At 40.4% G+C, this 13,063-nt stretch overlaps 1 protein-coding gene across 1 annotated transcript in view; it reads right to left on the bottom strand.

Annotated features, from left to right (window-relative positions):
* LOC146992204 (intercellular adhesion molecule 3-like) overlaps positions 1-13,063 on the bottom strand; it is a 41,143-nt gene that overhangs the window by 12,355 nt on the left and 15,725 nt on the right. The window contains exon 3 of the mRNA XM_085784581.1: positions 2,536-2,865. Within this exon, the coding sequence (XP_085640707.1) occupies positions 2,536-2,865 (330 nt within the window). The remainder of the gene's footprint in view (positions 1-2,535; positions 2,866-13,063) is intronic.

Raw genomic sequence — 13,063 nt, 5'->3', positions numbered from 1 at the left:
CGTGTGGATCCGTCTATCTTCATTATTGATGTATTTCAACACTGACATGCTGTCCGTCCAAAACACAGACTCATCCAGCTGGATTTGAAGCTCAGCCTTTAGCATGGCATCCACTCTGGCAGCTAGGACGGCAGCAGTCAATTCCAATCTTGGGATTGTTACAGCTTTTAAAGGTGTGAGCATTATTTGTGGCTGTAAGTGGCTTTTTGACCGGTGGATAGTGGATCCGTATACTGCGCTGTTTGTTATGGTGCGGTCATTGCTAACGTTGCTACAACTGGAGAAGCTAGCGGTTAGCAGACTTCATCTCTCGAGGGGGGGTCTAACTCGGTGTTATGGTGCGTTGGACCATGGGTTAAATTTACGCCGGAATATCCCTTTAAACAGCGTTCAGCTTTGAATGGTTGAATGACAATAGCTTGACCTCCTGTAACCACACTTCCCATTGCTACAAGATGTCTGGTGGTATTGCATCATCCCATCCACAATTTCTTCTGCAGAGCTCCTGTTGTAGCATCTTAGCAGACAGAGTGACTGGCGACAGAAATCCCAGAGGATCATATACATAGCTGGTTGTAGACAACATCCCCCGTCGAGACTGCTGTTTGACTAACTTAAATGAGTCTTGTCTCTGTCCAGATCAAGCTCTTTTAGATCCTTTGCCCTCTGATCTTCAGCAATGCTCTGTAGCACTGAACGACTGTTACTCACCCACTTCTCCAAGACAAATCCACCTCTCTTACAGAGAGCACTGAGCTCTTTGACTCGTTGCTTTGCTGCCTCCTCAGAGCTCAAACTCAACAAACAGTCATCCACATAAAAGTTTTGTTTAACAGCTTGAACAGTTTCTGCAGAAAAACCAGAGCTATTATCATCATCAGTTTTCCTAAGCACATATGTGCAAACATGTGCACTGTCATCCTGTAGACTGCTAGTTCTTTGCTGAGGTCTCCCTCCGGCCACCAGAGAAAGTGCAGAAAGTCTCTGTCTTCTTCTGCCACCTTCACCTGATAAAACATTGCCTGGATGTCCCTGTCTGAAACGACTGAGGACTCCAAGCAGTGGACTGGTAAGATTTGGCCCTTGCAACAGTTCACTGTTCAATGACGTGCCTTGATACATGGCTCCACCATCAAACACCACTCGAAGAAAACCCTTTTTGGGATGATGGACACCGTGTTGGGGTATGTACCACACTTTTCCTGGTCTGCCTTGTGACTGTTCCAGAGGCACCTTTTCTGCATAGCCCTTTTTAATTACATCATTTAGACCACTTGAATATTCCCTGTGAAATTCTGGGTTGCTCATAAACCTTTTCCTGAGTCCAAGTATCCTTTGCTTTGCTACTTTAAAGCTGTTTGACAGGTGAGCATCCGGTCTCTTGAAGGGCAACTTAAGGCAGTATCTCTCTTCCTGTAGTGTTGCAAAGGATTCCATAATCTCCATAAACTTTATGTCCTCTCTAGACATCTCTTTGTCCTCTGAAGACCATTCATTGAAATCATGCTTATACTGATTGTTCAGCATGATTTCCAAATTAGACACTGAAATCCGATTCACCACAACAGAGGAAAGCTTTTCCGTTTCCATTTAAAGGCCCATTGATAACCCAGCCCAACACTGTTCTTATAGCGTATGGACCGTATCCACAACTGTTCACCACTTCCCATGGTTCCAGTAACCTGGGAGCATTGGTTCCTATCCACATTGGCCTTTATGGAAGAGACGTGAACCTTGGACAAATAAGGCCACATTTGCAAATCAGCAGCAGTCACAATGTTGTCTGGAGTGACTGGCATCTCCTTCTGTGTGAGAACTTCAGGCAAAGGGTAAAAGCTTTTTCCTGCAAGATCTGCAACCTCCATTCCAGACAAAGCAAAAGTGGGAACAACCTTTTCCTGTCCCATCGTTTTCAAAAGAAAATTTGTTCTTTTTCCTGTCATGTTCAATCACTGCAAAAGGTGTTCAGAGCAAAATGTGGCTGTGCTCCCAGGATCCAAGAATGCATATGTCTGAATGATTTCATTTATTTTTGTAGATTTGACTCACAGTCAGACCATGACACACAACAATTAACATAAATCTGCTCTTACACCATCCATTAGCTGTCACAGAGATATTTTGGATGTGTTTGTAATTTAAACAATCGCCCATATGCACACCCAGCAGATGTGGTTATTTTGGAGCTATATAATATTTGACCACCTGACAAATCTGGCAAAACCTATAGTTTTTATTTTACTATTAGCTCTACTTTTGGTCTCTTGCCAGGTTTTTAGCTGCTAAATGCTCCTACATGTTCACTGGCTGATGCTGCCCTTGTTGTTGTGGTGCAGATAATCGCAACAACAATGATACAAAGGCTATAAATGCCATACATGAAAAATGAAATATACCCGGCAATAACCTCCTTTGTCTATGTAAAAATAGGATTTGGTAAGTGAATAAGTGAATCACATACTCCAATGATAACTTCAATAGAAGCCAAATAATGATGATGATGATGATGATGATAATAAGTGTTGTCAGACTCACAGAGCACAGAAACATTAGCTGGATGTGATGACACCACTGGAGGGGGCTGTGGTCCGTCAGGTCCCAGCTCCAGCTTGGCCTCACACGAGAACTGGTCTCCATCATCCTCTTTAGTGGAGGTGATGTGATGATAGAAGATCTCACTGACTGGTTTCTCTCCTCTCTGGTTGGACTGTTGTTGAGTCAGCAGTGTTTGTCCTCTGTAGAAGGTCACAGTCAGGTCTTTAATAGGAGCGACGTCCTGTACTTCACACTGTAGAGCGTAGGGATGATTCTCAAACATCGGTCCAGTGTGATTAACGAAGCTGAAGGAGACGTTGTCTGGAGGCTCTGTGGAGACAAACAGAGATGTAAGAGACAGAAATACAAAGACCAGCTGTGTGTGAATCCTGATCACTGTATATGAAAGAACAAATAAAGGAAAGACTCACTGGTGTGTGAGTGTGGATTTTATTCAACAGTGAGTTAACTTACGGTACACAGTTATGTTTAGGGTGGTAACAGTCTGGTTACCAGTGTCAGGAAAATAGTGGCAGTAGGCAACTATGTTCCATTGAGTCATCTTCTCAACTTCCCACAGAATTGTGCTTCCGTTTTTTATTATATTTCCCAATGGTTTTTCAAAATCATAAACAAGGTATCGATCTGTACAGTTTGGACACACGGAGCACGAGACATTGAAGGGGTCACCATACTTCACCACCAGTCTGGGTGGAGTGATCACAGGGGCATCTCTACAGTCTGGATCTGAAAGAAAGATATTAGAGGATGTGATTTTAAACAAAGTCGCATACAGTATACTGCCAAAACATCTAAAATTGTAATTCCACAATCACAAGCTATACATCTTTTAGATCAATTTTAGATTTACAGCATGTACAGTAATCAGGGGTAGACAATAAGGGAAATTTGCCACAGGCCCTCTGGGCCAGTGGCTTTTGAAGATCACTGGCCCCACCATTCTAACCACTGGCCCAGGACAATAGGTATCGATCCCCATATTAACGAAAAACAACATATCCCAGCCAATTCCTGCGGTCTCGCCATCGAGGCTGGAACTTTCTGATACCATTACTGGTCAATTTCCAACATTCTTGATACTTATTCAATACCACGATCTTGTAGTTTCTTGAGATTTTGGGGGATTATTTTGTTATATGTATTTTAGTGATTATGTATGAGTTGGTATATTTGTGTTTAATTTTTGTATGTTGTTATTTATTTGAGTCTGATGTAAAGGATTTATATCCTGTATCAGATATTTTTCATTCAATTTCATTAAAGAAGGTCAAAAAAAGTGCTTTTAAATTCATCAGGCTACTTTATTTAATAAATAAATAACTGTTTCACATATTTAGCCTCCACTGTGGTTTAACAATGAAGTAAAAACAAAGTTAAAATGGTAAATATGCCTCAACACAAACATGAAGTTATGTAGTCATTACTTTTATCCTCCAAGTAGTTCAGTGATATAACTGTTGTTCTCATTCATTCACGTTTAGGCTGTTTCCACAGATTGGTGCAAAACTGACTCATTGTTTCATTTTCAGCTCAGTTTTGCGTTTACACACGTTTTTTTGTTGTTGTTATTATGGTCTAAATGTCACGTGACGTGCCACCGCTGTGGCGCACACCGAACAGCTGGCGCCCCAGCGCGAGCTCTGGCCCGCGTGTAACGTTCGCGTCGGTCCCGACAGGACTCGACCCGACGCGCTGAGGAGGAGGGAAGTTTCATGGTTAAGAAAAAGGTTTTTATCGGTTCTTGTGACGACCTTCTATCAGCAGCAGTGAGTGAGCTGGAGCTGCAGCTGCAGCTGCTGCAGGTGGTGCTGACGTGCCAGGGCACAGCGCTGGCTGCGCACAGAAAGTAGATGTCTCTGTCGTTGATCGGGTCGGGATCTCTTAGCACTAATTACTGAGACGATTTGACAGTTATCATTTCAAACCACAGGGATTTAATGTGAAATTAGATTTATTTATTTACTTGTTATATTCTTTTCAAGGCATTATTTTCACTGGCCCCACCGGGCCAGTGTTTGGAGCGTTCTGGTGGCCCTGACGGTTTGAAAAGTACGTCCGGGCCACCGGGCCATTTATATTGTCGACCCCTGGTAATAATAAGCAAAATAAATGCAACATCCACATAAAAAAACAACAACCTTTGTACACTCTACACACATTTATACTGTCTGTTTTTATTAATCACAAATATTTTCTTATCTTTCTTTACAGTTATTCAGTTGTTAATTCAAGATGCTGAAAACCCATTAACCAATTTCCTACTTTTACATTGAGACCATTACTAATACGGCAACAACAATGACTACTACTACTACTAATAATAATACAATTTTTTTTAGACAGACAAATATGAGCTCAAGTAAAATCCATAAATCAACAGTCTGTGTGTTTATAACTGTGAAGGTGCAGTTCAGTACAGATCGTCACAGTAATAATTAATAATAATAAATTGAACAGGCCTGAGGGGTATTCCAGAAAGGAGGTTCAACAAACTCTGATCCTAACCCTGAACTCTGAGTTGACTTACCCTCTGAAGTGAAACTCTGTTTTCAGTTCCAGAACAGCTGATCTGAGTTAGGTAAAAGTCGACTCTGAGTATGTTAACTCTGAGTTGAGCTTGTGCCTGGCGACTAGTCAAAAGCCATCATCGATGGAGCTCCGATACTGTGTTCACCATGGCAACAGGGGAGAAAACAGGAAGCAGACATTTTCTGAAAAAAAAAAAAGTAACACGGCTGTGGCCGTAATAAAAATCACTGACAGAGTTTTAGATGCGGTTGTCTTTTCATTTTGAATTGAACATCGCTTTCTTTTATAGGCCTATGTAACGGGTGTGTCTTTTCTGTTATTGTCTGTCTGGATGCACCTCCGTTAAAGAGGAACTAAGCAGGATTTCTCCTGTGGCTATGCTACATTTTTACCTTAATTGAAAAGCTCCGGAGTAATTGTGATCGTTAACTACATGACTTGTGACTTGTTACGAGTGAGAACGGAGGCTCTCTGCCTTCCACCTGGCGTCTCACGGTTGAAAACCAACCTTGAACATCAGTGTAGAGCTTGGACGCCGCCCCGGCTCTCTCGTCTCTGCACATCGCGACACAAATGCACTCCGTAACCCGTAATCTTTTGTTCATGACGGTCAAGACTACACAAACACACGTGCCGTAACATCGTATATGTTATATGTAACGTTATCCACCAGCTCCATTTATTGATTTTTCGCCGGCTTCTTTGTAAACAAATGCACATGGGCGAGAGGAGCGTAACCAAACAGTGGAAAAGCGAGAGGACTTGCATAGTTCCCCTTTAACTTCTCTGTATTCTGCGTTGTGTTCTTCTCGGTTTAGAAGTGATAGAGAGGGACTCAGGTCATTGGTATCCACTGGCTGTTTATTCAACAGGACTATGGTCGCATCTGTATGATGAGCAAAATGAAACAGGACTGTGACATGGCGTTTTACATGAGACACAGCAGGCCCCTGCTCTCAGTGGGCGCATCATTCACACTTCAGTGACTATCATGTTACTAAATTAATTTACAGTAAAATGCTTTTAATAAAATCATGAAAATAAATGAAATAAAATGTGTTAAATTGTGTCTGTATGAATTTAAATCCAATCAAAAACAACTAGTTAAATACAAAAATAGAAACAGTAAATACAACAACTGCAGTGAAGTTAGTTTTAAGTTGGATATTTGACAGACATTCACTCCTTCTCAATACATTAAAAATTCATAGAAAATATAAGATGTGTTCAAATGCAATAAAAACAGGTGTGTGTCATAGAGGAGGCTTAGCTCTACCATCCTATGTTGATTTTGAATCAACAGGTCACATGACCTGGGAGTTATTGAGCTATAATGCTCATATTTACTGTATAAAATATATTAAAAATTCATATAAAATACTACATGTGTTTAAATCCAATAAAAACAGGTGTGTGTCATAGAGAAGGCTTAGCCCTACCATCCTGTGTTGATTTTGAGTCAACAGGTCACATGGCCTAGGAGTTATTGAGCTCTAACGCTCATATTTACTGTATAAAATACATAAAAAAATCATATAAACTATTAAATGTGTTTAAATACAATAAAAACAGGTGTGTGTCATAGAGGAGACTTAGATCTTCATGACCTGGAAGTTATTGAGCTCTAACGCTCATATAAATCAAAATTGCATGTAAAATACTACATGTGTTTAAATCCAATAAAAACAGGTGTGTGTCATAGAGGAGACTTAGCCCTACCAGCCTGTGTTGATTTTGAGCCAACAGGTCACATGACCTGGGAGTTATTGAGCTATAATGCTCATATTTACTGTATAAAATATATTAAAAATTCATGTGACCTGTTGGCTCAAAATCAACACGGGATGGTAGAGCTAAGTCTCCTCTATGACACACACCTGTTTTTATTGCATTTAAACACATGTAGTATTTTATATGAATTTTTAATGTATTTTATAGCCTACTGTAAATATGAGAATTATAGCTCAATAACTCCTAGGCCATGTGACCTGTTGACTCAAAATCAACACAGGATGGTAGGGCTAAGCCTCCTCTATGGGACACACCTGTTTTTATTGGATTTAAACTATTTTATATGAATTTTTGATTTATTTTATACTGTAAATATGAGCGTTAGAGCTCAATAACTCCCAGGTCATGTGACCTGTTGGCTCAAAATCAACACAGGATGGTAGAGCTAAGCCTCCTCTATGACACATACCTGTTTTTATTGTATTTAAACACATTTAATATTTTATATGATTTTTTAAATGTATTTTATACAGTAAATATGAGCATTATAGCTCAATAACTCCTAGGCCATGTGACCTGTTGACTCAAAATCAACACAGGATGGTAGCGCTAAGCCTCCTCTATGACACATACCTGTTTTTATTGTATTTAAACACATTTAATATTTTATATGAATTTTTAATATATTTTATACTGTAAATATGAGCGTTAGAGCTCAATAACTTCCAGGTGAGCTGTTGGCTCAAAATCAACACAGGACAGAAGATCTAAGCCTCCTCTATGACACACACCTGTTTTTATTGCATTTAAACGAATGTAATATTTTATATGAATTTTTGATTTATTTTATACTGTAAATATGAGCGTTAGAGCTCAATAACTCCTAGGCCATGTGACCTGTTGACTCAAAATCAACACAGGATGGTAGGGCTAAGCCTTCTCTATGACACGCACCTGTTTTATTGGATTTAAACACATGTAGTATTTTATTTGAATTTTTAATATATTTTATACTGTAAATATGAGCATTATAGCTCAATAACTCCCAGGTCATGTGACCTGTTGACTCAAAATCAACACAGGATGGTAGAGCTAAGCCTCCTCTATGACACACACCTGTTTTTATTGCATTTGAACACATCTTATATTTTCTATGAATTTTTAATGTATTGAGAAGCGAGTGAGTGAGCGAATGTCTGTCAAATATCCAACTTAAAACTAACTTCACTGCAGTAATACAACAATGCAAACACCAGCAAAGTCTCCATACCTGCATGATGAGCAAAATGAAAGAGGACTGTGATGGCGTTTCACATCAGCAGGCCCCTGTTAGCAAGCAAGCAAGCACACACACACACACACACACACACACACACACACACACACACACACACACGGTAGCCTACACACGTGAAATGTAACGTGAAGTGAGCTACAAAAACTGAACACATGTGCCTACTATAAACCTACAAAGATAAAGTTATCTTAGCGAAATACACGACGGACTGTTCATGGTCTTCATTTAGCATCCATACAAGTATTTTAATCATGTTTATAATATCTTTACCACAGAAACAAAGTGTAACCATGACGAGAGAAAACACCACGTACCTGTTCTCAGTGGGCACAGCGCCGACTGAGAGAGCATCCATCTGGGTCAAACGGGTCAAACAGACGACAAACTCTTAAAGAAACAGTACAGATTTAAAGGATAATTACCGTTTTTTACAATCTGGACTTTATTTCTAGCATAAAATACGATCATTTACTCACCCAGATAACTTTGGTGTCATTACAAGTTGTTCCGACGAAATTGGATCCAGCCGAGAGCCGGCGCGTATATCCATATAATATGAGTCAGGCACTGGAATGCAGCCTCTAAATAACACATTATCCTCCGCGAAACTTGTTCATTTCACCAATATTTTGTTATGATACACTAGTGCTATTCCCCTCTGAGTCTGGGGTGACCTGTTATCAACATCCGAGGTCTGTAGGTTGACCTACTGACCTCTGACCTGGATGATATCATCTCCGACCGCTGCCCGGCTCATTCTGATAATAATCACTCCACTTTGGCATTCAGCTCCATTTTTAGCTCAACTAGCCGGAGTTTTAGTGAGTCCAGGCTGCGGAGAGGAAGCCTGTGGAAGCTGAACTTCGCCCAGCTGCTCATTTTGTTCTGACAAGTCGGAAACACGTAGAAACGAACCGTGGCATTAGGGGTAGTCACCACGCAGTGGTCGGAGATGATATCATCCAGGTCAGAGGTTAGTAGGTCAACCTACAGACCCCGGATGTTGATAACAGGTCACCCCAGACTCAGAGGGGAATAGCACTAGTGTATCATAACAAAATATTAGTGAAATGAGCAAGTTTAGTGGCAGATAATGTGTTATTTAGAGGCTGCACTCCACTACCCCGTATACTCGCATTATATGGATATACGCGGCTCTCGGCTGGATCTAATTTCCAAACGACTTGTAATGACGCCAAAGTTATCTGGGTGAGTAAATGATCTTATTTTATGCTAGAAGGTCCAGAATGTAAAAAAAACGGTAATTATCCTTTAACGTCTCTCGACCAAGCTACAAAATAAGAGTGAAAATTTTAAAAAAATGATTTCCTTCAATATAAAATCAGAATTTGGTGAGATTTCAAAACAAAAGTACATTTTCAACCTGGTTACACCTATTAGCCTTTGTGGAAGTGTTTGAATGTTGTTCAATGTTTTATTTTATTCTATTTAATTTAATTTAAATTGGCTGAAAATGAAATGTAAAAACAGTCTGGGTCCTCACTTTGGTTTTATTTAACATATTATGTAAAAGTTTATTCAGTGGATATTTCAACTTGTAGCAGCTTTCAACACCAACAGATGCTGTTTAACACACATCTCATTTCATTTAAGGACTGACTGCACAACAGGTCGGCAGAATTTGCTTTCGGCGGTGGTCACCTCCACCTCCACCACGTCCGACAGAGGCAGATCTGAGAGCACGCCAGCGGTGACGTGTAGCCTATAGTCTGATATTGGCTGTGCAGCCGGAGATAAATGACGGACTGATGTGAAACAGTCTACTGTTCAGTTCAGTCCTCTTCAAGGAGTGAGAGTTCATCTAAATTAATCTAAATTCTCCTCCTGGTGTAAAACTATGTGAATTATTTCTGCTTCAACATGATCGGACTGAGAAATGGTAAATGGTAAATGGTCTGTTTTTATATAGCGCTTTACTATACCTGAACGATACCCAAAGCGCTTTACAGTATATCATACATCGCATTCACCCATTCACACACACATTCACACACTGATGGCGGAAACTGCCATGCAAGGCAAGAACCACGACCCATCAGGAGAGCAAGGTGGGTAAGGTGTCTTGCCCAAGGACACTACGGCAGCAACCAGGACAGAGCGGGATTCGAACCGCCAACCCTCTGATCATTGGACGACCCGCTCTACCACCTGAGCCAGAAGGAAAGGACAGCTGCTGTCAGACTCAGGGTTTCTTCAGGTGAACCTGCCAGCGAGCAGGTTACTGTAGGTTCACAGAGTCAGTTACCGCAGTAACAGACCCAGAGTTTAAGTTACCTCTCTTTCTGGAACTGAAAACTCATCTCAGGGTTAACAAACTCAGAGTTTTCACAAAACCTTGCTTTCTGGAATACCCCCCGGGCGGCTTCAATCGTGACAATAGCCCCCCTTTTGTGAATTACAGATAGAAACTGCTTCACTTACCACAACTGTAGACATGGAAGTCACACAGAGAAGTCACCAGAAAAAACACTGAAACAATCCAAAATTTAGTTTCCATTCTTACGAGAAAAGAAAAGAAAACTCGTTAACATGAATCCTGGTGGTGTTCGGGGGTTGAATGTGCTACAGGAGTTAACTGTCTTTGATAAATATACTAGAACAATGTTGGCACGCCCTCTTTCCTTCATATCTCCAAAAGCTGTAATTCTTTGATGCAGATCAGGAAGCTGGTGAGGCTGTTTACTACGGTGGCCGTGAGGGGCCTGCAAACTCCACAACACAACACTTATGGGAAAACGCGCTGCAAATGCCGCAACACAACACATTAAGAAAAACATGCTGCAAACTCCACAACACAACACATTAAGAAAAACGCGCTGTAAACTCCACAACACAACGGCAGTGTTTTCCAGGGGGACCATAATCAAGAGACGGACCCACATCCTGTTGCCAGTCTGAATCAATGAATGTTCAAACCAATCTGTATTACGACCATAGAGGACAAGTTTTTTTCAAAGAGGTATAGTAAGTGTTCTTTTAACAGACTTGTCAATGTTTGATACCACAGTGGCTGTGCATCACTTTCAAGTGTCCCTCGGAAACACTTCCGTTGTGTTGTGACATTTGCAGCGTGTTTTTCCTTAAAGTGTTGTGTTGTGGAGTTTGCAGGCCCCTCACGGCCACCGAAGTTTACAGACCTCTGCTTCCTAAACAGAGCTGAGTGACATGACATGAAACCTGTGATCAAACGGTCACATATTCTACTTATTGTGTTACTTACGGATTTAATTTTGAAAGTACAAATGAAGCAATAACAGTGCACAAATATTTATGTTGTTATTAGGAATAAACTGGAAACTTTAAATACATATTTTCTTAGTTTCTTTCTCTTCTCTCTCCTCTCATAGAGTTTGAAAATATTTTATTGAAATTCACATAAATAACTTAGTTGTACTGTAACAGGGTAATACACAAACAACTATACACAAAATTTTTTGTCACTTTAACCGAATGCAATACTATAAATGTTAGGAGATATATATGAACCTGCCGTCAAGTGTGGCTGTTCAGAACGGCTATACACTGTAGGCTACACATGGTTATATCTGTTTGTTTTAATGCAATTAGTGGCTTGAATTCAACACAACATCCATTTATGGCAACAATACAACATTTATTTAACCAAAAAGAGAGAGAAAACTCATTAAGCAGGATTTCTTTTGTACAAGTCTATATTTTGTATTTTAGGAAAATCCTACAGACTCTACTTTTGAATGCTCATGAAATCTCAAAGGGGTCACAAAAAAAGACCAAACTTCTGACTTCAGCTTTACCTTTATAGCTTCAGAGACTCTTAATTACATGTAATAAAAACACAAAACACATTATAAACCCGTCCATCAGTGTGGTACTGCCGGCATTGCTTGTCATGGTCGTCGTGGTTGTCGGCGGTATATAAAGACACAGTTGACGTATGATGCTATTGATTGACAGACATGATGTACAGACATCAGAAGATATTCCTGTGGCTCCTATAAATCAGAGTTTTGTTTTTGTTTTGTTCATAGGGGGGCTACATTTGTTTAGATCCATTAATCTTCTGCTGTTTATCTTTAGGTCCACACATAATCCATTAGTTGGATTAGCAGAAATAGTGATATACATCCCAATTGTAAATTATATTCTCAGTTTTCTTTCATTTCTTAACTGCATCAATCAGAGGTAGTAAAAAATTTAGTTTGGTGAATGCTGCAGAGACTGTGTTTATTTGTTGTTACACTCACAGTTTACTGAGGCAATGAGTTTTTGTGATGCCACCACTGGAGGGGTCCGTGGTTCAGGTAGGTCCAGCTTGACCTCACACCAGTACAGGTCTCCATCATGTACTGTACCTCACTGGCTCCCCTGCCTCCTGGGTGGAAAATAGTTGAATGAGTGGTGTTTGTTCTCTGTAGAAGGTCACAATGAGGAGTTCAATAGGAGCAACGTCCTGTACTTCACACTGCAGAGTGTACGATTCTCAGATATCGGCCCAGTGTGAATAACGAAGCTGAAGGAGACCTTGTCTGGAGGCTCTGTGGAGACAAACAGAGATATAGGAGAAAGAAATACAAGGATCCTGCACTGTATATCCCTAGAACACTAACGTCGGGTGATTTTCACCCATTAAATTATTATTTCATAATTTTCATTATGTTGCTGTTGTCTGAGTTTCATGGGTCCCTGGGTAGCTTCATACTGCTCACTGACGTCATTGAAGGTAGGCATGTTACCCTGCTCCCATCCCTAGTTTTTTCAGCAGGGACATGTTCGGGTGGATTTCACCCGACGTTAGTGTTTATGTATTAAATCTGGCAACCGTTTCTGGTGATGCTGAACATTTTTCTTTTTTCTTTTAACTCCACCAAATAAGGCTCAAATGTCAGACAAATGGGTGGTCTGAAGGACAAAGTCCCAGCTCCATTAGTTTTTTTTTTAAGGAAGTTTTTG

The sequence above is a fragment of the Trachurus japonicus genome, chromosome 1 (genome assembly GCF_045865225.1).
Source record: "Trachurus japonicus isolate A0001 chromosome 1, Traja_1.0".
NCBI classification, from domain to species: Eukaryota; Metazoa; Chordata; class Actinopteri; order Carangiformes; family Carangidae; genus Trachurus; species Trachurus japonicus.
The sequence above is the reverse complement of the archived record's forward strand: the minus strand, read 5'-3'. Positions and strand labels throughout refer to the sequence as shown.